Consider the following 25,243-nt stretch of genomic DNA (forward strand, 5'->3'; position numbering starts at 1 on the left):
TTCATAAATTTAAATATTTTTAAATCCAAAATTTTTAATTTTGCAATTCGAAATGTTGTTGAAACTCTAAAATTTAGAAAGACAGAAATTAAAATAAAATAAAACAAAAACTTCCAATATTAAAAAATAAAAAAAAAATAAAATCCTGGGATTTGAAAAAAAAAACTAAACAGTGAAGAGATTTTTTAATGAAAACATATGAAACACAATAGCTAATGGGACCTAGATTTCACTTCAGAAATCGATTTATCTGAACGCCACGCAAAAATTTCGCTCCGGAAATCGAATAACGATTTTTTTACTTTTTCTCAAAATGTCTCTGGCCTTAAATATGAATTTGAAAGAGCTTCAAAGTTATCTGATTTTTTTGTGATTTGGCGACATTTAAGAGTTTGAAAATAAATCAGTTTCAGATGTTCCGATTTTTTGAATTTAATAATAATAATAATTTATAATTAAAGAATTAAAAAAAAAACAATTTAAGATTCAGGAATTTAAGTATTTAAAAATTTGAGGGTTTAGGAATTTAGGAATTACAAATTTTAAGAATTTAAGTATTTAGGAATTTGAGTATTTAAGATTAAAGAATTTAAGAATTTAAGAATTTAAGAATTTAAGAATTTAAGAATTTAAGAATTTAAGAATTTAAGAATTTAAGAATTTAAGAATTTAAGAATTAAGGAATTTAAGAAATTATAATTTAAGAATTTAGGAATTTAAGAATTTAAGAATTTAAGAATTTAAGAATTTAAGAATTTAAGTATTTAAGAATTTAAGAATTAAAAAAAATAAACAATTTAAGATTCAGGAATTTAAGTATTTAAAAATTTGAGGGTTTAGGAATTTAGGAATTACAAATTTTAAGAATTTAAGAATTTAAGAATTTAAGAATTTAAGAATTTAAGAATTTAAGAATTTAAGAATTTAAGAATTTAAGAATTTAAGAATTTAAGAATTTAAGAATTTAAGAATTTAAGGATTTTTAAAGAAATATTTTTTTTTAGAATTTTGTAGGTCATTTTTAGCAAAGACAATTTCTTTCAATCATTTTGAACACACAAAACTTTAGCTTTTCCATTCTAAGACCAACCTTTATTTTTTTCTATTCAAATGTCGACCATCGAAGACAACAGCTCACCTTTGTAATTACATCCATCTAATCAAAAAGCAGAAGGAAGGTTGTTTTGACGCAGTATTTGTTATCGCTTTCTGTAATATTTTTTAACACTTTCTTTCCATCTTTGCCTTTGCCCTGTTCTCAATGATGGTGCGAATCGGTGGCGGTCGCCTTTCCGTACTGCTTCTCCCACCAGGTCACGTACTCCTCCTTGCGCTTCTCGCGCCGGGCAAAGTACTCCGGGTATTGGGCCTTCTCCAGCGGGTGCCAGTAGTCCAGCACCCAGTCCGGGGGGATGACTTCACGCTCGAACGCGACACCACCGGGCGACATGGGGACTGAAAAGATGGGGAAAAGTTGTGGTTATGTATTTTGATACTTGTTTAAGCTTTTTCGATTCCATGGGTTGATCCATTGGACATTTTTAAGGTACTCTTATCTTTTTGTCAATTGAAAGTAGCTTTTTGAGTTTTTTTTCATGTTTTTCGCATTTTGAAAAAAGACTTTCGTAAAGACTTGTCGTGTAAAAATACAAATTGTTATATGAACAGGGATAATTCGACACCAACATTTCAAAAAGCATCATGTACAAACAGTGCGTTTTGAGAAAAACGCATTTGAATGGTGAGCATCATTTTTCAATTCCCATTTTAATATACACTCAAACCCCGATGGTTTGACACCAACTATTGTCAAACGAACGGGGTCACTTTTTAGTTTGACACCCCTTTTACACGGAGCTCACACACACTACCAAACGTTTGTTTTGATAGTGTGCGTGAGCGTCGTGTAAAAAGTGACAGTTCGTCACTTTTTAGTTTGACTTTGACCAACCAACGGGGTACAAACTAAAAAAGTGTCAAACGAAAAAGTGACCAACCACCGGGGGTTGAGTGTAAAAGCAAAAGAAGATGTTCTAATGATAACAAACGATGAAAAACGTTGCTTTTATTGATACTTGATCATCCAAATTCAATAAAACATTATTTCCGTAATTTTATTTGAGAAAAACAAACATAACTTCTTTTGAAATCACCAACGTCTATATCACCCTGCTGTCATTGAGGGGGACGCTTTGTTATGATTCGTTTTTCTTCGCCGAATGTACATGGCGCTTTTTTCATGATGCTTTTTTTTCGTCACGAGGTTCATGTAGTCTTTTGTTAGACAGGTTGACAGGGCTTTATAAACAGGGACTGCTGATGGCAGAGATTTTGTTTATGTTACTTTATTTAAAATCATGATTAAACAGACTTTACTGAAGTAACTTTTGCTCATTTTTGGTGGAGAGGTAGCTTATTAGGAGTACTTTCAGAATATGCAATAACCCAGAAAGTGTCAAAATGTACATGATGCCTTTTGAAATGTTACCGTCGAATTAACCAATTTGAAACAAATATACGTTTTTCAGACTTAAAAAGCTGCTTTGCTGGGCTAGGAGGAATATGAACATTTCCAGCAGTTTAAGCGGTGAATTTGATTTTTCCAAAACCAGTTTTTTCTGATTTCTTTAAAAAAAAAGTCATAGCTTTTCCAGAAATTTTAAAATTGGGTCTAAATATGGTGTTCACGTCGGCTTAGAATACACTGTCACTTTTACAATTCCCATTCAAGCCACACAAAATTATTCAGCACACTACCAGCGAATGGCTGCCAGTTGATGTAAAATGTGAAGGAGCTATTATACTTAAGCAAACAAACAAACTTTTTGACAGTTTGGCAGCTTGCCTGCTCTTTTTGTTAGGCTGCATTTGTTTGCAAAAACGTCAGTCTACATACATTTGGCTTTTGCTTGCGAATTTATTTGTTTGATGGCCTTAGTCTAATAGCTCCTTTACTTAGAAAATATATTTATATTATCATTAGAAATACTTTGATCATTTGGTTAGATCCGGAAAAATTAAAATAATATTTTTATTAAATTCTTATGAGTTTTGTAAATTATTCTCAACATTTGAAAATTTTATAATTTATTTTATATTTGGATAAAATTTTGTACACACACTAAATTCCTAGGGGTTAATCACTTCGAGTATACTGCATACGCGTATCATACGCACATAATATTCTCATTGTCTGCATACCGTATTGACGATATAGACCCCATATTCGTCGTATCTGAGGTCATATCTACCCAAATATCAACGTGAATATCATACGCGCATAATACTCGCGCAGTATTCCTTGGCTGCATACCGTATCGACTCCAATATTGGCTTCATATTGGTAGTGAATTGCCCTTTGCTAAATTCTGAGTTTCATTTTCAGCTAATATTTACTGAAAACTGCATTACTAATATTTTCAGTAAGCGTTTCGCTAAATTTCAGTTAAAATTGGTATCGAAACGTCAAACTTTGCTGAAATTTCAGTAATTTTTCATTTACTGTAAAATTCAGTAATGCAGATTTCAGTGAATTCTGTCATGCGTGTTTGGTATGCATTAGGGTGACAACAAAAATGGGAAATGTTGAAAAATCTTAGGCGCTTGCCTCCTTCGCAAAGACGGTAGTAACACAATTCATGCCATTTCAATAACAATAACAGTATTTGTTATAGAAATGGCATGAATTTTGTAAAAAGTGTTATGGAATATTTATGCAAAAGAGTTTAAAGAGTTTATCGCAATTCACAATTTTCAGTGTAAGAACGGGCCTTGACCGATCTTATGCACCAGGTTCCCGACGAACACGCACTGCCCTTACACCTACATCTCACCCTTGCTCTGAGTCAGTACGAGCAACACGCTAGAACACGCTTTGAGTGTTCGTGCCAGGCATGCACACCTTCTTTTCCGGTTACGCATTTTAACTCGGCCGGGGGTGGTACATTACGTAGGGTTTGATGTAAGTATAAGCGCTTAACCATTTATAGTGTGCCTATCAATTTTCATTAAAGCAAGAACTGTTTTATTTTTAGTTTGAATTCAAAAACTAATTGTTATTTTACTGTGTATTGTTTTCTCCTGAAATATTCCCTAATGTTAAGTCGTGTTTATCTGTTGATATTTCTTCTGTCGCGGTGTTTTGTTACAATATTTTGGTCCTATGCATTTTAGAAAAGTTTTTTCAAAAGTACAATAGTAATATTTGTGTTAATCCTTTAATCATTCCATAAATTGAGTAAGGGCTCGAACCTCACTTGCTTAAGAAAAAGGTGAAGTTTCAAAACAATGGACAGTGAAGGAAATATACTATGTAAAGAATCAATAGTAAAAGAAAGATAGTAATTTATGAAGTAGATAAAGAAATTAACAATAGTTAATAAATTGAGGTAACAAACAAGCTTAGATTGTATTGAGGGCAATTTACAGGGAAGATGAGAAATTATTCAAATAGATAAATAAAGAAAAGGCACATGATAAACAAAATTGACATCGCTGCCAAATTAAGGGAAAGCAGACAGTTTGTTACAGCAGCATCAATTGGTAAAATAGAGTGGAAAAGCGTTGAGAAATAAGAGAATCAAATAAGTAAAATCGAAATCAAATGGAGAATAGTAAACAGAAGCCGTTTTAGAAAATCAGTGAAAAAAATAAATAAACAGAAGATAGCTGTTAGCTCAAATGGAAAGAAGAGAAACCCCGTTCTGCGATGCTCAGGTACATCCACAGCAGTTGACTCAACATACTGCGAATCAAAACAATACCGTCTACAAACACAAATTACTTCCCTTTCCCACATTGTCGCGCCCCTTTCTTTTAGCCGTCTCCACTCTGACCCTCGCTGGTCAAAGGTTTACGATCCGTTTCCACAGGCCACCAGCTAGGTTACACCTTGTCATCATGATGACTAAACCAAGCCAACGTGGAGGTAAGAAAATAGGACACTTGCAAGGAACCAGAGCCATGCTGTTTTGTCCAAATAGCACTACGGATGTAGTTGGGCTCCTTCCGGGATGTTCCTCGCCTGGGTGTCAACCGACGAGTATCATCAGTATCATGCACCCTTGGCCTGCAAAGAGTTTAAAGAGTTTATCATAACCAATTTTTTTATTGGTTGAAAGCCAAAACATCTTGGGAATAACATTTTTTGTTATGGAAAAGTAACTCCAACTGTTATTGGGATGATCAGATAGCTGTTAAAAAAAAAACAAAAAATAATAACAAAGATTTGTTCGAAGAATAACTAAAAATGTTACTAGTCTGTTATTACAATAACAATCCAATAAAAAAAATCATAACGGCGAATAACAAAATTTGTTATGAATAACATAAAATGTTATTGGCCTAGTATTTTCAAATATCAAAAAATGTTATTCTCACTTTATTCCCGACTGCACGGGTGTGCCAATTTCGGTTAAGAATTAGGGGCCGTTTTTCCGGAAGGTGGTGTTAAATGTGTAGAAATGTGATCAAGTGTCTGATTCTAATGTGAAATTTAACGCTTATTAATTTTGTCGAGGAGGGCAAAGCGATCCGAGTTGATCCTGAAAAGTTGTTAACGATTTAAAAAAGAGATTTTTGCATGAAAAGTTTTTTTTACTAACTTTAAGGCTGATGCGGAGTTCGGAGGGAACACAAAACTCCATATAAAAAAAACGCCACGAAAAGATTTTTCTTAAGCGGTACACAGCTGAAAAGGAACAGAAACGAAAAGTGGCGTTTGACGTGTTTTCCCGAGGTGTTTGTTTTCAATATATTTCGATGAAAAAGCTAAATATTATTAAATTGTCTCGCAGAAAAAATATTAATGAAAATTTTTAAATTCAGAAAAATACTAGTACTCAAAAAAGTACATAGATTTTGAAATTCAGATTTTTTTTTATCATGTATTTATAAATAAACAATACAAAAAAATAAAAATCATTAAATCACAAATTCGAAGCTTAAAAAATTCAAGGAATCCAAAATTAGAAAATTCAGAAATTTAATAATAAAAACACAAAAATTCAAAAAAATAAAAAAAATCAAGGTTTAGAGCATTTCTAATCAAATAATTGATAATGATGCAATAAAAAATATAATTCAAAATTCTAAGAACTTTCAAACAGTTCGTAATCTTTTGTTAAAGTTGAGTTTCCAACCTAAAACATGACTCCAGAAGTGTTTTTTTTTTGTTATTTGAGATGGCGGCATTTAAGAATTAAAAATTTAAATATTTAATAATTTGAGAAATGTTTAATTTATGAATTTAGGGATTTTTGAATTCAGAAATTCTAGAATTCAGGAATTTAGGAATTCAAGAATTAAAGGATTTGTAAATGTCTAGAGTTTTTAAAAAGGTTTTATAAGCTATTGTGTTTAACGTGTTTATAGAACTTTTTGACAAAAAAAACTTTAAAAGTTTAAATCCAACATTTTCGAACTCTAATTTTTTAAATTCTCCAATTTTTGAATTGGTGTTTTTTTATCATTCAAAATAGTATTTAAATTTTTTTTCTCCCGAGAACCTCACAGAAGTCACAAAAAGAATGCGCAACATTTCTTGACCGCGTTCTTCCGATCTCCGTAATTAGCTTTAACGTTCTGAAGGGACCGTTCCGATCGACTTGGTGTTTTCGGCAAAGTTGTAGGTTATGGTTAGGAGTTTTTACACCCCTCCCCCCCCCCCCCTCTCCCTTTGTAACAAAAATTCCATACAAATTTTAAATTATTGTTTGAAGCGTAAAGGAGCTATTAGACTACGACAAAAAAAACAAGCTCGCAAACAAACAAACTTTTTAACAAATTGGCAGTTTGCTTGCATTTGTTTGCAGAAACGTCAGCCTGCATACATTTGACTTTGTTTGCGAGTTTGTTCGCCATAGTCTAATAGCTTCTTAACACATCCTTCGTTGCAGTTGCAAAGTTGCATTCAAAAAATACGTATTTTTAATTTTCGGATTCTTTTTTTTTATATGTGATAGGTGCTTGCATATTTTGCAACACTAGGTGCAAAATCTGGTATCGGAGCTATGATCTTTAAAATAAATGGTATTTGAAAAATATTGAAAATCGTGCTTGCCATTTCATTAGGGCACATAACTTTTGTAGACATGAGTGTGTCCCTTTCACACCTTATGTAAACTGTCATTTGAGTGAAAGGGATACACTATTGTTTACAAAAGTTATGTGCCCTTTTGAAATGTTAGGCTCCAAATATTGATGTTGCGGGCCAAAGTGAAGCCTTTTCCATACTTATAGAATAGCATTGATCAATTTTCTTCGAAAATGATTAACGGCTTCACCTCAAGGGTACAGCCGTTGATCATTTTCGAAGAAAATTGATCATCACTCTAAAAGGCTCTGTATTGAATTCAATATAACGAATTTCGGCACCAAAATGAATCAGCATGTGGCGGTTGTTGCCTTCTTAAGGCCACTGAAGGCATTTTTGGTCTAAATCAAATATGTTTAAAAATTGTCATTGACGTCCTAGTTGGCAATCATTGATTAATGACGATTTCCATAACTTTGCAAGGAATTGGATAATCGTTACCAAAAAGAATCATCACTATTCTAAACAATTTGTAGAAGGAATTTTGGCAAAATATTGATAGCGACGCAAAGTTTATATCTTTGAACGAAAAATCATGGCAATGATGGAAGTCTTCACATTAAGATTGCAAAAGATTGAATTACAAGCAAAGTGGATATTATCTGTTTAACAGAAACCTGGTTGGATGATTCCATAACTGATGCGACTATTGAAATACAAGGTTACAAATTAGTTCGACAAAACCGTAATCGGCACGGTGGGGGTGTATGTGTATTAGGGTGTTTCATCCAAACAAAAAAGTTCTCAGAATCAGGCAAACCGATGTTCCCCTAGTAGAGGATACCCATAGGGACTCTCATGCCAAAAATCAGCCCATTTGGTTGAGAATTGGCCTGTCCCCAGCGGTGCAAAGTTTACATGTAAATTACTATGGGATTTTTATGCTTTTCGTTCAATCGTTCCTATAGGTCTGGGGACAACATAGATTCACTCGGAATAAAGACAGGTGTGTAGGGGATGGTCCAATGAACACATTCCAGAAGGAATTAGGGTTGTCCATTCTGTCCCCAAGGTGCGCATTGGATCGACGTCCGGTGTCTCCAGAATCAACGATTCACCCTTCAAATGTACGCATTGTCTTTAGTATGCTATGACGGCTATCTGAAAATGTCGACGCCCCATGGCAGACGGTGAACACGTGGCAGAGCATTCACTCAAGTTTTGGCTCAGAAACATACTTTAAAGTAATAAAATTATAATTTCTGATGTTCCTGTAACAGTTTGAACCATTCCAAATAACGTACCATGATGATTTTGTAATAATAATGCAATCGTTGCTTCTCAACGTGTTCACCGTCTGACATAGGGCGTCGTAATTTTCACCTAGCCGTCATAGCATACTAAGGACAAAGCGTACATTTGAAGGGTGAATCGATGATTCTGGAGACACCGGACGTCGCTCCAATGCGCACCTTGGGGACAGAATGGACAACACTAATTCCTTCTGGAATTTGTTCATTGGACCATCCCCTACACACCTATCTTTATTCCGAGTGAATCCATGTTGTCCCCAGACCTGTAGGAACGATTGAACGAAAAGCATAAAAATCCCATAGTAATTTACATGTAAACTTTGCACCGCTGGGGACAGGCCAATTCTCAACCAAATGGGCTGATATTTGGCATGAGAGTCCCTATGGGTATCCTCTACTAGGGGAACCTCGGTTTGCCTGATTCTGAGAACTTTTTTGTTTGGATGAAACACCCTAATGTGTATACTTTAAGCAAAATATTACTAAACTTAAAACGAAACCTGATTTTCCTAACTTGATCATGAATGGCGCACAAATCTGTTTCGTCAACGAAGCAAACAATCTTGGCCTTATTTTCAAAGATAACTTAGAATGGGATCTTTTTTTTTTTTTTTTTTTTTTTTTTTTTTTTTTTTTTTTTTTTTTTTTTTTTTTTTGGGAGGGTGATCCAGCCGCACATCGTTGATGTTGAAACCTCTAAACTGGGCCCTCGTCCTGTCACGTCCGTTATTAGTCTTGTCGTACATTACAACTAGAATCAGATCTGCCAATGAATTAGTACACTTCGACCAAATAAACACTGACGCTGTATGGATCTGACTCTAGAATAAATGCACAGTTGTGTGTTATTCATAAGTCCAACTTATTCAATTATTCATTTAAGTCCAAATATTCATTTGCTAACTACTTTGGATTGAAAATCTAAATTTTAATCTAACATCCTCTAAACTTAATGTTCAAAACTAAACGTAAAGGAACTGTTGTAGTACTACTTCTATCAAAAAACAATAAAAAATTGTGAACTGATATACAAATAGGATAGAAATCGCGATTTGAAAAAGAAATGACCATTTACGTCAAAAGATCCGTAGTTCCTCGATTCGCAACAATGGTCAATACAACCATAATCCGAAAACCGTTAGTTCAACAGATCAACGAATTTTGTCCGATATCATTACATTATTGATTGATCGAGACTCTATGGACAATTTGACATAAAAGAATGCCTAGTATTCTATATCAATCAAAGTTTATTGACAGCATTACTCTAACTTAACAATTGCAACTAAATTTATCATCAAATAGATTTGGAAGGCATACAGATTTATTTTAAATGCTAATGCTAAGAAACAAATCAACTGTACTATCAAAAAGTCCCACCTAAATCCCACATTGTGATAGTGAAAAAGTCACAGAAGCAGCGGTGTCTTGTGCAATTGTGATATTTTCACTATCGGAGAACTACCTAGTTCACGAAGACAGCTTATCGGTCAACGCTTAAGCCCTGGGGCTGCGGCAAAGCGAGTTCTCGTAGCATGAAGTGGTGTCCATAGTGCTTATAAAAAAGAATATATACCCAAATTTTAACTAATGCACTAGGATCAAATCATGCCCCTTGACTTTACAAGGCCCAGGGAAAGATAACTTAGAATGGGATCTTCAAATCAAATCTCAATGCCGAAAAATATACATATCTTTGAAGCAACTTACTCTAACAACGAAACATCTTGATGTTAATACTAAACTTAAGTTATTTAGATCACTGATTTTTCCACACTTTATCTATACCGATTTTATTTACTCTAATGCCAGCGGTATGCATATTGATAGGCTACGTATTGCTTTGAATGCTTGTGTAAGATATGTTTTCAACTTAAATAGAATGTCTAGGGTTTCGCATTTACAAAAACACCTTATTGGATGTAGTTTTTCAAACTTCTATAAATTTAGATCATGTGTTGTCTTACACAGAATTATTAACACCAAAAAACCCACATACCTTTATGAAAAATTAGTATCGTTTCGTAACACCAGAACTTACAGCTTTCTAATACCCAACCATAGCTCATTTTATTACAGTCAATCGTTTTTTGCTAGGGGCATTGTAAATTGGAACAGCCTTCCGACAACATTGAAACAAAATACTTCTAAATATAATTTCAAGCAGAGTTTACTCGCCAACCTCAACATGAACCACTAGTTAAATAAGAGAACCAAATAAAATTAAAGTTAGTTAATTTAAATTGAAGCAGAACTCAGCAGAACACACACTGTAACATAAAAAAGACTATGTCTTAAGTTACTATATGGAATAAAACAAATAAATAAATAAATAAAATAAATAAAAAGCATTGAGCGTTGACGATTTAAATCTAGGTACCTATTAAATTGCATTTTTGAATTTAATGAATAAATTACACCGTGTAACAAAATGGGAAAAACGTTTGCGTCTAGAAAGTCGTGTGGAAGCCTAGGGTTTAAGGTCCCAGAATCACCCCTGCTTTTAGAATTTTTTTCATAAATTGAACAGGAGCCGAACAGCATGTAGGTACATACAGAAGTTTGTACTACTCCTATTTACTCACATTTCTTCGGCTGGAAGTGCTGCTTCTCAAACACCTCGCGCTCTCCGTCGGCCACCAGCTGCGCAATCACGGCCGGGTCGCGCTCCGCCTTGTGCTGATCGAAGCGGGCCCGCAGAATCGTGGCATGGTAGCGGTAGATGTATCTGCAAATGATCCGAACCAAATCCGTAAGAATTTGCGGTTTGTTTTGGTCAATTACATAAGCTGAACACCCCGTTCGGTTTTGCTCTCGACTTACCTCCGGTCGTACCACGCCTCCAGGTTGCGCAGCGCTTTCTTGTACAGCGTGCAGACACGCTTGGTGTGCGCGACCACGGCCGGGGCGGACATTGCTCTCGCTCGGAACCGGTTAACTGAACGCGAAACCTTACGAATCGACGGAACACACTCCGGAAATTTGAAGGACTCTGAAGGCTCTTTGGAAAAAGTTGTGCGAAATGTCAGTGCGAGTGACAGAAGGCGCCCTTGTGGTGAATTTGGTGTTTAGGTCGGCAAACGCTTGGAGAGGGGTAGGAAAGTGACCGCGGCTGTTGTTTTCATTCGTGTTTATTTTGACGTGGAGCTTGTTGTTTGGGTCCACTTTACGCGTTGCATTCCGGTTCGCGGCAGGTTGTTCCTTCTTTCAGGAGTTAATTTAATTTGTTAATGTAAAGTTTGCGGAAAAGTTTAACCATGCCAGAGAACAAGTATTCCATTTTGCTTCCCACCTACAATGAGAAGGACAATCTACCCATTATAATCTGGTTGATTGTGAAGTACATGCAGGAATCGTAAGTAATCTGGGAGGGAACCGGTTCCAGAACAACATCCTTCAGCTTCTTTATAAAATCCACAGCAAAATCGACTACGAAGTGATCGTCATCGACGATGGCAGCCCGGACGGTACGCTGGAGGTCGCCAAGCAGCTGCAGAAGATCTACGGCGAGGACCGCATTCTGCTCCGTCCGCGGGCCTCCAAGCTGGGCCTGGGAACCGCCTACATCCACGGCATCGAACACGCCAGCGGAAACTACATCATCATCATGGACGCCGACCTAAGCCATCACCCCAAGTTCATCCCGCAGTTCATCGACCTCCAAAAATCAAATAACCTCGACGTGGTCTCCGGAACGCGCTACAGCGGCGCCGGCGGCGTCTACGGGTGGGACTTCAAGCGCAAGCTCATCTCCCGCGGCGCCAACTTCCTGTCCCAGCTGTTGCTGAGGCCGAACGCTTCGGATCTGACCGGATCGTTCCGGCTGTACAAAAAGGAAGTCCTGAAGGAGCTCATCTCGCGTTGCAAGTCCAAGGGGTACGTGTTCCAGATGGAGATGATTGTGCGGGCTCGGCAGCTGGGCTATACCGTGGGGGAGGTTCCGATTTCGTTTGTGGATCGCGTGTACGGACAGAGCAAGCTCGGCGGGTCGGAGATTGTGCAGTTTGCGAAGAATTTGCTGATTTTGTTTGCGACGACGTAGATTGTGCGGAGGGGGACTGAATGGAACTTCAAATGTATGTATTTTAGCATGGAATTAGCCTTTTTTTTTTTGCTATAAATATCACACTATCCATGCAGGACATATTTGGAGTTTTTTTTTTTGAAAAGGTCCAATAAACCAAATTTTCAGTTTTTGCTTTTTGGGTGTTTTTTAATACCCCTGACTCAAGGCGGTTTCAAAATACCCAAAAAGCAAAAACTGGAAATTTGGTTTACTGGACCTTTTTAAAAAAAATAAAAATCTCCAGATATGAAGTTTACAAAACTCGTTTGAACTGGGAACTTCAAAATAACAGCAACAACAAAGTTTTAAATACTAGTTAAAATAACTATTATTTTGTATGTAAGGGAGTTTTGCTCTGCCACATCGTAAAGGTTCTTTTTTATAGTTTTTTTTTTATATTCTGTTTTTATGTATTTTGGCCTTCCTCACTGATGAAGCCTACACACAATGAAATAAAAAAATCGATTAAATTCATTTATTCAAAAATTCTTAAATTCTGAAATTCTTTAAAAATTCTAAAATTACTAAATTTCTTAATTCTGATATTCCTAAATTCATTAGTTCTTGAATTCCAAAATTCTTAGATTCAAAAATTAATCAAATACAATCTTTTTTTTCAATTTCCTCAACAGGAGCCTAGAAGTAAAAAAAAATGTATATAATTAGTTCTTGTTTCTGTTTTTTGATTATTTTTTTTTTATATTAATATATCAATAACGATTTTTTTTAATCAAGTCTAAATTTCAAAACTTCGTAAAAATTTGCTTTTAAATGTAGGAGACTTCCATTTTTTTTAAAATTAGTCAATTAGTAAATAGAACTTAAAGGATGGATAGATTTTAAAATTAGTTTTGAAAAAAAAAGTTTACTGCATTTTTCAGAAAGTGTCTTTTTCTATAGGTCGTTTTATGGAACCAAATCAATTAATCGAAACACAGTTAATTTTTCGATATTTTGCATGAAATAAGAAAATGGGGGCGGATTCCGAGAATGAACGCTAAAATGAATACCTATAAAAAACGCTTAAGAAACTGTAGCGGAAAAGGTCACTTTTAAGAAAATAATAATCAAAAAACTAGAAAAAAAACAATATTTAGGAAAATTCAGAATACAGAAATTTATAAATTTTTGATTCCCCCCCTTGTAACTTGTACGATTGATTCTAAACTGTAATTTTAAATAAATTGTTTAACCTTTTTTTAATGTTATTTTTTGCAATTCCATCGTGAAACTACTTACTTTTCCTGTCATTCTTGAACGACGAAATAGCCTACTTTTCTGTACAAAATAAATGCTGAAAAGTTCTACTTTTCAGCACTGAAATGAGTGCTGAAAAGTTGAACTTTTAAGCACTTGTTTCGAAAAGTAACACTTTTCAACCTTTTTTTTTATTTAAACGATTTATTGACAAAATACATGAAAATTTGACTTACAATTTCACTCAACGGGTGTTTTTCGGAATTGCAAAAAATGTTGTATGGAACTCGTTGCAAAACTTGATTTTTTCAGCACTCTTCGTATTTATCCAACTCGGTGAACCTCGTTGGATAAATGTACGACTCGTGCTGAAAAAATCCTCTTTTTGCAACTTGTTGCATAAACTACTATTTTAATCAAATGGGGCAGTTTTCGAATTTTGGGAAAAAAATTAAAAAAGGGTTTTTAATAAATTCATTGATACACTCAAACCCCGATGGTTTGACACCAACTGTTGTCAAACGAACGGGGTCACACCCTATTTACACGGAGTTCACACACACTACCAAACGTACTTTATTTTTTTTTATAGAAGCATAAATGCAATAATGTAAAAAGCATTTCGTTTTGTTTTTTTGTTGTTGTTGCGGCTTCCGATAATCGAGTCTGGACCTCGGTCTGGACTGTAAACAAAATAATGAGTTCAAAAATAAAAAAATTAAAATATTACAAATTTTTAAAAATCAAAAATTTTTAATTCTGAAATGCAAACATTCAAATATGAACGAAATATAAAAAAAATAAAAAATAAGAATTTAAATATTGAATAATATAAATTTTGATGGCATCAAATATAAAGCTCAATATAATAAAAGAATTCTAGCATTTAAATATTCAATAAAATAATCAGAAATTACATGATTAAGAAATTTTGGAATTATTTTTTTTAATTTGAAAAATTGAATCTTTCTTAACTTAAAGATTTTTAAGCTCCAAAAATAAAAAAAACAAAGAATTCAAAAATCAAGTTCAAAATAAAAAAAAAAGAAAGTTTAAAAATTCTAAAATTTGAAATACAAATATAAAAAAAAAATTAAGTCTGAAAATTTTAAGAAAACAAACACAGGTCGTTCTCGATTAACCGAAGTCTTCGCTAAATATCACTCCAGATAATCGAATCACAAAATTCGTATTATTATCAAAATTTAGGTCATTAACCTTAAATATGACTCCAAAAATGCTCCAAAGTTATGTGATTTCTAAGAACCAAGATTTAATAATTTAAAAATTTGCGAATACAAGAATTCCTAAATTTTAGATTCTTGATATTTAAAATTTTGAATTGAGTTTTTAAGTTTTTTAAATGTAACATTTAAGTTTCGATCGCACTAGGTTTTTTGGCCAAATTTTCCCTAGTTTTTGTTTAATTGCATTTGAAGAACCTTCTGTTCTGTTGCTTAAGCGGTTTATGAAAAGGAAATAGTTGCAAGGAACACCAAATCTCTATGAACCAGCCATTGACACAAATTGTAAAATTGTTATTTCGGTAAATAAAATGAATTAAGGGGTTACATACATGTAGAAAATCACAAAATTTCATATTTCAGAAAATTTATTAAATCACATTAAAAGATGTTTTTCAATCACTCCTGAAAGTTTCATGAAGATATTTTATGATTTAAGTAAGTTACAGACGATTTAAGCTGAAAATTTTGCCATGCGCAAAGCGAACTGTCAAACTTCGCGAGCGTTTTTCTCTGAACACAGAGTTGATTTACGGGTGCCACGATATCTCGAGATGGGATGGACCAAATTGGCTGAAATTTGGGGTGAAGACTCGCAAGACATATTCCGTGTGCATGACAAAGCCCAATTTTGAAATTTTACATTTTTAAAAAATACAAAAATCGAAAACTTGCGATTTTTAATATGAAAAACATAAAAATATTTTTAATCCTTTTTAAAAATAAACTTTTTGAAAACGGCCTTCGTCATGCACACAGGACCGGTTTAACGAGTCTTCACCAAAATTTTGAGCCGATTTGGTCAATGCAGTGTTGAGATATCGTGGCACCCGTTTTTTGAAAATGCTAACTTCATATAGCTGTATCTCGGCAATGATACAACCAAATGTCTTCAAATTTATATTTTTATTAGTTGAAAATGTTTATTTTAATGTCCTGAAAACAGATTAAAAAAAAGTTTAAGTTTGTGCTCAAACCAACCTCTGAAATTTTTGCCGATTTACATGTATGTAACCCCTTTAATTGAAAAAAATTTTACATTTTGAATTATTAATTTTTTTATTGCAATCTTTTTATTTATATTTTTTCAAACAAGAAATTAAAAAAGGAATGCTCAACTTTTCTTGACCGCGTTCCTTCCGAGCTCCGTAAATAGCTTAAATTTGTATGAAAAACTATCCTGCGTGAAATGCATTAATCAATTTCACTTTAAAAAAATGATTTAAGAAAATGCGAACGCTAAATGGAACAACTGACAGCTGTCAAAAGCTTGAAACCGCGAGCTCGGAAATCGTCCAAAAATGGGGTTGAAATTTCAACATCAGTTGACTTATGGTTCTGAAATTTGAGTGCTTTTCAATCCGAATCCGTTCGAACATTAAATAAAAGTTTGACCCAGCGGACAATCTAAAGTAGCGAGATCCGACCTAACGAATCGGATCTGTATATGAATTTGGTCTATAAATTAAGTTAGAATTGTGCATTTTATTGTTCACAACGATAAAGCTTTTTTTTCTCAGCGCTATGACATAATATTGTACGAACAAAAAAAAAAATTAAATGAAATTTTGAATCGGGTTGGAAAATTTAACTGCGCAGCCTTTCTGGAAAGAACGTCTCGTTTTTGACAGCTTGTTCCCAGGGTACCATTTTCTATCGTCTTACACGCAGAAAAATAAGGCATATTTGAATCAACAAAACGTTTTGTTGATTTGAAAATCATGATTTTTGTTGAATCAACGCTAAACGTCAAAGCAGCTTTTTCTAAACAACAAAAGACTTTTGTGGAGTTGAGAAAATCAAGGTTTGTTTCAACGCAAAATCGGCGTTGGTTATGTTCAACAAAAAATTTGTTGATTCAAACCTCGTACAGGCTGATTCTACAAAACATTTTTCTGCGTGTATCCATTTTCTAATTTTCTGCATTAATTTTTTTTAGTAAAAGCAAGAATAAAAGACTGTCTCAACCTCATCCACTACAGTTATTATAGAGATTTATTTTGAGTGTACGCGTGTCTTTAATCGTTGGACATGAAAATTAACCCAGGGTGGCTTTAGGACCCTATCGGTAATCTTTTTTTACAAATTTATTTATTGCATTATTAAATATTTACAGAACTGGCATCACTGCAAAGTTGCAGAAAAAGTTTGGGCGAGATTCCGTTGCAAAGTTGCAGTTGCTGGGTAACGGCAGTTAGGGGCAATCCATCAATCACGTGTAAATTTCAATTCAATTTGTGAAAACTTTAATAAAAATAAAATAAAAAGGAAAGCACGATAATATTACTTTAAGTCAAGCTTCCCTGCACCGTGCGGTACACGCGGTTCGCTTGCACCTCGGGTTTGCTTTGCGCCTGCTTTGTTCGGTTTACACCCGTACCCGACTCACACGAGCCGAGGGTATTTTGGTTCATCGTACCAGCGCACCACGACACTCTCGTTTCGCCGCGTCGGTTTTGTGTCTGGCACTCACCCATGGCATGAACCCGGTATATGAGCCAAGGTGCTTCACTCGTTACGAGCCGAGGTACGTGCCGTGGTACGCGCTGGCGGTACAAAACGGGTTCAATACCACGACACGTACCACGGCACGCTGTGTTCATGCCATGGGTGAGTGCCAGACACAAAACCGATGGGGCGAGCCGAGAGTGTCGTGGTGCGCTGGTACGATGTACCAAGATACCAATACAAAAATGGGTTCAGGCACGTACCAAAGCTAGAAAACCAAACCCGCGGTGTGCGTTGGCACTGGCGCATGGGAAGCTTGCTTTAAGTAGAAGACCAGGAATATTAACCAAGAAATTCAATGAGATATTTACGATTTTTGGTTTCTGGAGCTGGTTACAAACTATAACTAGAGTTTTTTTTTTTTAAAAGGTCCTATAAACTATTGTCTTTTACCTATATGTTTATAGGACTTATTAAAAAAAAAACTCTATATAAGTACTAGGTACATAATATGGTACATCATATTATAAATTTGGCGAGAGTTTCGACGTGGTTTATGGATGACGCATCGAAAAGTAACGGTGACGATGCAACTTGTTTTCCTCATCACTCGTCCGTCAAACCGCGTCGGCGTCAGTTGAGAAAAAATTTCTTCCTCAAATTCCGAACCAATCTCGTGACCAGACCATGTCCTCCAGTTCCGACGAAGCCGGTTCCAACCCGGCGCCGTCGCCGCCAGCAGCAGCAGCCCCCGTGGCCAAGGCCCGCGCCTCCTCGTCGGCGGAGTCATCGGACGAAGAACTTGCGGCGGTCCAACCGTGGCTGGACAAGGTGATGGAAGCCTTCATCAACATTCCGTCCGAGGACGCCAAAAAGGGCATTTCGATGTTCAAGGTGAGAAACTACCTCCAGGACAAGCACCACGTGACCAAGGCCAAGGTTCAGAAGGAAACTAATCCGGCGCTGAAGGTCGCACTGGCCCGGAAGTACATCATCAAGACGACGGCGCTGAACAACGTGTTCATGGGATCGGCCCGGCTTAATCCGGCGTACGCCATCAGCCGGCTGCGGCACAGCGAGGAAACGGAGGACGAAAAGGTCGGAGGAGCCGGCGGCCGGAAGCGCAAGGCCAGCGCCGATGAGGACGGAACCAAAAGCGTCAAGCGGCGATTTCCGTTCGGAAAGGCGCACTGAAGCTGCCCCGCGCGGAACAGCTGTGGCCTCAGAAGCTTCCTGAGCAAAGGGAAGTGTTTCGGAAGAGGCCGGGAGAAGCTGGATTTCATTTTTTTTTGTTATTCGTTAGTTATTCCTTTTTGTTTTTTGTTTAAAAATGAATTCAATCGATTTGATTTATCATGTGAAATGGAATCACACATTTGCTAAAACAGATCCTAAAACTTGTTAATTTATTCGAAAATAAATAAATGCTGTTAATATATATCCCAGAGGCAAAAACTAAAAATCTGTCTTTTATTTAGGTCTCTAATCTCAAAACGATAAATTTAAATATATAAATAACAAAAACATTAATATCAGATCAGATTTCTTTATTAAATTTTCTGAAAACTTCGCAATTTATTTGATATATTTTATAATTTCAAATAATTTCTTGAATAATTTACTATCGCAGATATAAATTATTTTTTATAATCAAAGACAACAAAATAGGTTATTGAAACCTTGCATTAATGTTAAGTAAGAGGGTCAATAACAATGAACTTGTAGCAACACTAATAATCTAGCTTTCATCAGCGTAAACCTTCAAAAGGAACGCTTCCTAACCTGGAAGCTTCTGAGGTCGCTCGCCCAAATTGAATCATCCGCCCCATCCGATTAAATCCTAGCCATTTTCCCTCCCGAACCTCCCGTGGACGTCTGCTCCCCGTCAGCTTTCCGCTTCAGCCCTCCTGTTGTCCCTTCTGCCGCTGCCGCCGCCGCCAGCACGGCCCTAGCCTCCAGCCGCACGCGACGCAGCAATTTCAGAACGAAGCTCGGATTGGGCCGGGTTGCCCAGCTCTGGGGTAACGTCTTGCGGCCGCCCACTTTGAGCAGCATCTCAGCTTCGACCGCGAACTCGATCGTGGGCAGCAAAATCTGCTCGATGGTCGCTTCCGGCACCTGGTACCGCATCCGGAGGAACGCCCTGATCTGGTCGACCCGGATGCCCCGGGCGGGGGTGGCTTCGTGGGCGTCCAGAACCATTTCCAGGAACGATGTGTCCGCATCCGGATGGATCGGAGCGGCGGCCCGCGGAACGTTAGCCACGTTGGAGGTGGACAGCGGCATCTTTGGAGTTGGAGGGTTTCCTGACATCTTTTCGAAGGAACTCTGTAGGGAATGACAAGTTGATTTTTTCAACAAGATGTGAGAATCCACACGGATTCTTTGATTGAAATTTTACCGGAAAAATGGGAAATAATCGGGAAAATTAAATACGACGTCAACAATAAACAAATAACTCAAACTTTTCCGGACTCAAGGCTGTAGAAAGCCATGGACTAGAGGTGGGCAAAACCGCTCTTTTATAAGGAACCGCTCATTTTAATTCGCTCATCAAAAAGAGCCGCTCTTTTGAACGGCTTTTTCGCTCTTTTTCAAAATTAAGATTAAGATTCAGATTAAATTTTCAAAATGTCTTATCTGCATAGAAAACCCATGACGGATAAGTTGTTTTGAAAATTTAATCTAGATTAAAAAAAAGGGAGCAATTCCATGTCAAATAGGGAATCGGTTGTACCGAACCCTCTCCGATTTCAATGAAACTTTCCCTAGTAACATTTTTAAACTTACAGGTTTTATCATGGTTCTGGAAACCTTCATACGGCCTATATGGGCTTTTATGGCCTACTTAAAACCTAAAATGTTACTAGGGTTGTAGATATGTTATCCTACGCTTAGGTAAGCCATTTTTGTGTATATGGAGCCAGTTTCACTCGATAATGACACTTGAGAAGGGCGTGAGTGTTTTAAATATTTTTGCATTTCGTAATTAAAATATCGCTGTATCTCGAAGCCGTTGCATCGTATCAAAAAAAGGTCAGAGACAAACTATAAGAGGAAATTTGATGGGCCTTCCGAAAAAAAAAATTACTGAAAGAAAAAAAAAAACACGCCACTTTTATGAGATTTTTAAGTTTAAAAGTCAAATTTGAAGGTGAGCCACGGCGTGTTTTCTAGAACAAACTTATCAGGAAAAAATAGTCATCGCTACTTTCAAATGTGTCTTAAAGGAAATTTTCTCAGCTTTCCAATGCTTCTAAGAGCGAAATGTTTCATCGGGAAATATCTGAGATATCTCTATTTTATTTTTATTTTTGTTTTTCAATTCCTTTATTATTTATTTGAAATTCTATACTACCAGTTCAGAAAACATATCAAATGATGCACTCAGCCAAAATACCTTTTACCAGCCATAAGGATACCATATAAAAATTTTCCATACATTAACCATATAGATTTCATAGGAGTACTGAATGGATAATTTTTCCATAAGCAGACCTTATGAATTTAATGTAACATTTGTGTTACGTTCATAAGAAAACCTTATAAAACTCAAATTTTGTGAGGCTAGCAGGTTTTTGTTCTTATATGGAAAACTTATGAATATAATTTTCTCTCTCTTTAAATTGTTACTGTATTCATTTGACTAATATTTGAAAGTTTATTTCTGTTAATTTACAAAAAATAATGCAATTTGTGACATTGCTGGTCGGGGTCGTGTCGGTATGCAGCGACCGCTGGGTGTGGAGTGTCTCACGATGGCCGAACCGTTTCGGGACGAAGTCGCAAGCGTGAACCTGATCTCTGGGGAGTTCGTCCGAGTGGAGACTGTATGGAATCTTGAGGTATATTTCGCGCGGGTAGATCGGGTACTAGTCACAGTTAAAACGCTCGTGTTCGTGGATCTGCTTGCGATGATGGACCATTGATGTGCTTCTCGAGGGCTTTTTCGTCCACACAGACGGTTGCAGAAGCGGCACTGATACTTTCGCTCCCGCGCGATCGTACCGGAGCGTTTCTCCCAGCTCTTGCATCGTGATGCCGTGGTCGCGCTCTTGATGACGGACCGCCAGGTACAGCGAACAGTACTGCGCCAGACAGATGCCGCGTTGCAGACATACGACGGTGATCTCGAGTATGTTTCCATCGTAAATGGCTCGCTGCTCGTCGATATCATACTGCTTTTCTCCAAATTGATCATGATCCTGGATCAAAAGAGTTGAAATGATTACTATTTTTTCTAAAAAATCTACTTTGAACCCTAAAACTTACACATGCACCGGGTTGGAAGTACAGATTGTCAAGGGAGACAGATTGGCCGATGCAAAATAAATCGGCACTGGCAACGTATGTTTTGCGCTTGCAACACTGCCAGTTTTGCTGGGCGTAAAGGGCGGTTGGTGTCCAGCGCGTTTGGATCTGTCAAACATTGGCCAATCTGTTTGCCTTGACAATCTGTAGTTGGAAGTCGTTTGTCGCCTCTTCAAGGTAGTCTTCGTTAAAGTCGTCGTCGCTGTCCGCGACGGCGCGTCTTTTGCTGTCCAGCGTGCCCACTTGTTCCGACAGGAACTCCTCGTACTTCTCCAAGGTTTCATCCTCGATTGTTTCCACGAAGAACCCGACGTGATCACCATCTCCACTGCCGGCGACATATTTCCCGACCCGACTTGAGTTGGCCGCCTGCTTTTGGTCAAATCGTTGTTCGGTTTCCTGTTTAGATAAAGTTAATTAATATCGAATCTAGCCAAATTAGACAAAACCTAACAAATCAACGTTACCTTCAATCGTTCTTGGCGGCCACGCCGGATCCACTCTGTAGAACTCGTGCCGAGATCTATCTCCGTGCTGGTGGACATTGTCCCTTTGCTCTTCGTCTTCGCTATTTCCATTTTGAATGTTATATGGTTTTCTTATGACTTTTTCACATAAACAAAGTCAATGATAATCATAAATTAACCTTATGAATTCTACTCTTATGCAATCATGCTTATAAGGCAATCTTATGAATTCAAAAACAGAAGATTTCTGAGGGTGTTATATGGTGTGCCATATGTATTTTAAAAGATGTTTTGGCTGAGTGTGTGTTTCATGTGTCATTTACTCATCAAAATATGCAAAATAAGACAAGAAACAACTTTGTAGAAGGTTGTAAACCGCTAAACATTTTGAAAATTATGTTTTAACCGAATTTTTGAATATGTAGGATTTATTCAGAAATTAAAATCATAAAACAGGGTAAAAATATATTTTGTACAAGAATCATTAGATAATTACATATTTTTTGTGTACAAATACCATGTGTCTGCTCTGATTTAGCATGTTCAACCGAAACTTTGGCAGGTTTGTGATTGTTAATGGTTTTATTGAATTTTAATGAATAAATTTGATATTTTCTTAAGCAAACATTAACCAGGAACATAAATACAAATATGATTTAAAATCGAAAATGTACTACATATTACTGTTGCATGCTTCAAAAGTCATATTTTCATGAGTATAAAATAAAGATAAAATTTTATAAAATGTTTTCTGTTGAACATGCACTTAAAAGTAGCAATAATACTCGAGTCTTCCAATTCAGAATGCTGAAAACACCGTCACAAACTTTTTTTTTAAATATTATTTTAACAAAAAAAAAATCCAACAGAAACTTTCTTTCGAAACTATTTAAACAAAAATCACGAAATATTTTTTTTAAAGGTGAGATTGAAGATGACAGTCTTATAAACTTCTAAAATATTAGTAAATCTTTGATCATTTAATACAAAAAAAAAAAAAAAACTAAAACAATCATTTCATACTAATGAAAAGTATTTCTCCTAAAGCTTGCAACGGTAGTTTGCAGTTTAATTTCGAGTATTAAACATGTTTTGTATCTATGCAACTGGTTAATGTTTGATTAAGGAAACATGATATTTATCCATAAAAATCTTGTAATATCCAATCAATCTCAAACCTGTAAAAAATTCGGTTGTAGCAGCTAATTCCAAGCTGTATCCGAGCAGACCGGTGTTATTTGTACACAGCAATTGGGTCCTAAAATAAAGTTTAGATTGCTGATATTATTGTTTACAGCGATAAAGCTTATTTTTCTGAGCACAATGCGTTCCTTCTTGACAGAAAAGTTCCTACTTGACAGCTCGTTCCAAGGGGACCATAGTTGATAAATCGAAAAAATGTTGTCTTGTCATTATTATTTTTTGCATTAGAATGAAAAAAAGTGATCAGAAATGGTTTGTGATCGTGTTTTTTACCGTTGTGCATAAAAATTTACATAGGGCTTTAGTACCCAATTATGTAATAATCTATTTGTTCTTGTAAAAATAATATTTTATGCAGTTCAATGATTTTAATTTCTGGATAAATCCCACATATTCAAAAATTCGGTTAAAACTTCATTTTCGAAACCGCTAACCTTCTACAAAGTTGTTTCTTGTCTTATTTTGCTCATTTTGATGAGTAAATGACACATGAAACACATCATTTGACAAGTTTCCTGAACTGTTATTTAAAAGTTTCCAATAAATGATTAAGGATTTTAAAACAAATAACTTAAAATAGAGATATCTCAGAAATTTCCCAATGAAACATTTCGCTCTTAGAAGCATTGGAAAGCTGAGAAAATTTCCTATCCAGCTTTTTAAGCGAAAATGGCGTTCGAATGGTGAACACCCGAAATGTCAAAATCACGCAGTGGTACCAACATTACGAAAAAAATGTGCCATGGCATAACAGCCGCATTTTTTTCTGATGTTGGTGCTCTTGCGCGATTTTGACATTTCGGACGTTCAACATTCGAACGCCATCTTCGCATAAAAACCTGGATAAGACACATTTGAAAGTAGCGATGACTAATTTTTTTTCCTTAAGGTTGCCCAGAAAACACGCCGTGAAGTCCTTCGGATAATCGAGTCTAGACTGTAAAGTTAAATAAAGGTGATTAAAATTAAATAATGTTTGATAAACTAAAATAAAATTAAATAAAGTAAAATTATATTAAATTAAAATAAATTGAGTTAAATTAAGTTAAATTAATTAAATTTAAGTAAAATTAATTAAAATTAAGTAAAATTATGTTGAATTAAAATAAATTAAGTTCAATTAAGTTAAATTTAGTAAAATCCAGAGATTTATTTAAATTTATATCAAACTCGGTCATAACAGGAAAGTTTTGTTAGTTGAAATCAGTTAATATTTGTGAAAACTTTTTTTTGTATTTATTTTGTTGTATTTTTGTATATTTGTATTTTTTGTGTTTTTTATTTATTATATTTGTATTTATTGTATTGTATTGTATTGTGTTTTATTTTATTGTGTTGAATGTGTCAACAGAACATCTCAAAAGAGCTGTATTCGCTTACAATTATAACAGAATTTTGAATTAAAAATCAAAATCTATTGAAACAATCGAAAAACTTGTGGGACTTCAAAAATATTTGTAACGGCCTAAAAGTTAAACAAAAAATGATTTTTTTTCGTATATCTATTTTTACCGAAAAGTCCTAATCATTTCCTTAAACTTTGCTGAAGACACCAAATCAATCAGAAAATCCCTTCTCAAGATACAGAACCTTTACCTTTACCTTTACATACCCTTTTTGTACGACCCAACATTGTTTAGATAAATTTATGATGTAAAATGACTTTTTTTTGACAAAGGAAATGCATGGACAAAGTTTCATCAAAACCATAAAATGAAAATTATAAAAAAGGGGGAAAAATCGTAGACAACTTCTCTTCTTCATAAAACATGTATTATTTATTATTTCTAACAAGACTGTTTAAAATTATTAAAATTTTAGGCAGCTTAAATAAGTTCAATAAAGTTCTTTTCGATTGCAAACACTATGTTGATTTCACATTTTTTTAATATTTTTATTTTTAGGGTTAAACCGAGGGTAAAACAATAAAATGAATGAAGATAAAGATAATGAATTATAGT

General features: G+C 35.4%; 4 protein-coding genes across 4 annotated transcripts; 2 read left to right on the forward strand and 2 right to left on the reverse strand.

The window, feature by feature from the left end:
* Positions 1–1,070: 1,070 nt before the first annotated feature.
* LOC120421130 (NADH dehydrogenase [ubiquinone] 1 beta subcomplex subunit 9) lies at positions 1,071–11,363 on the reverse strand. Its single transcript, XM_039584290.2, has 3 exons — positions 11,170–11,363; positions 10,932–11,074; positions 1,071–1,455 (listed from the first exon to the last, which is right to left on the reverse strand). The coding sequence occupies exons 1-3, from the start codon at positions 11,259–11,261 to the stop codon at positions 1,259–1,261; spliced, it is 432 nt and encodes a 143-aa protein (XP_039440224.1). The 5' UTR covers positions 11,262–11,363; the 3' UTR covers positions 1,071–1,258.
* Positions 11,364–11,474: 111 nt separating this feature from the next.
* On the forward strand, positions 11,475–12,435 carry LOC120421129 (dolichol-phosphate mannosyltransferase subunit 1). The gene is made up of 2 exons (XM_039584289.2): positions 11,475–11,701; positions 11,767–12,435. The coding sequence occupies exons 1-2, from the start codon at positions 11,604–11,606 to the stop codon at positions 12,386–12,388; spliced, it is 720 nt and encodes a 239-aa protein (XP_039440223.1). The 5' UTR covers positions 11,475–11,603; the 3' UTR covers positions 12,389–12,435.
* Positions 12,436–17,899: 5,464 nt separating this feature from the next.
* LOC120421169 (uncharacterized) lies at positions 17,900–18,763 on the forward strand. The gene has a single exon (XM_039584363.1). The coding sequence runs from the start codon at positions 17,989–17,991 to the stop codon at positions 18,493–18,495; it is 507 nt and encodes a 168-aa protein (XP_039440297.1). The 5' UTR covers positions 17,900–17,988; the 3' UTR covers positions 18,496–18,763.
* Positions 18,764–18,833: 70 nt separating this feature from the next.
* On the reverse strand, positions 18,834–19,833 carry LOC120421170 (uncharacterized). The gene is made up of 2 exons (XM_039584364.2): positions 19,703–19,833; positions 18,834–19,629 (listed from the first exon to the last, which is right to left on the reverse strand). Exon 2 carries the CDS (start codon positions 19,612–19,614, stop codon positions 19,135–19,137), a length of 480 nt encoding a protein of 159 aa, XP_039440298.1. The 5' UTR covers positions 19,615–19,629; positions 19,703–19,833; the 3' UTR covers positions 18,834–19,134.
* Positions 19,834–25,243: the final 5,410 nt, after the last annotated feature.

This window comes from Culex pipiens, chromosome 2 (genome assembly GCF_016801865.2).
Source record: "Culex pipiens pallens isolate TS chromosome 2, TS_CPP_V2, whole genome shotgun sequence".
NCBI lineage: Eukaryota > Metazoa > Arthropoda > Insecta > Diptera > Culicidae > Culex > Culex pipiens.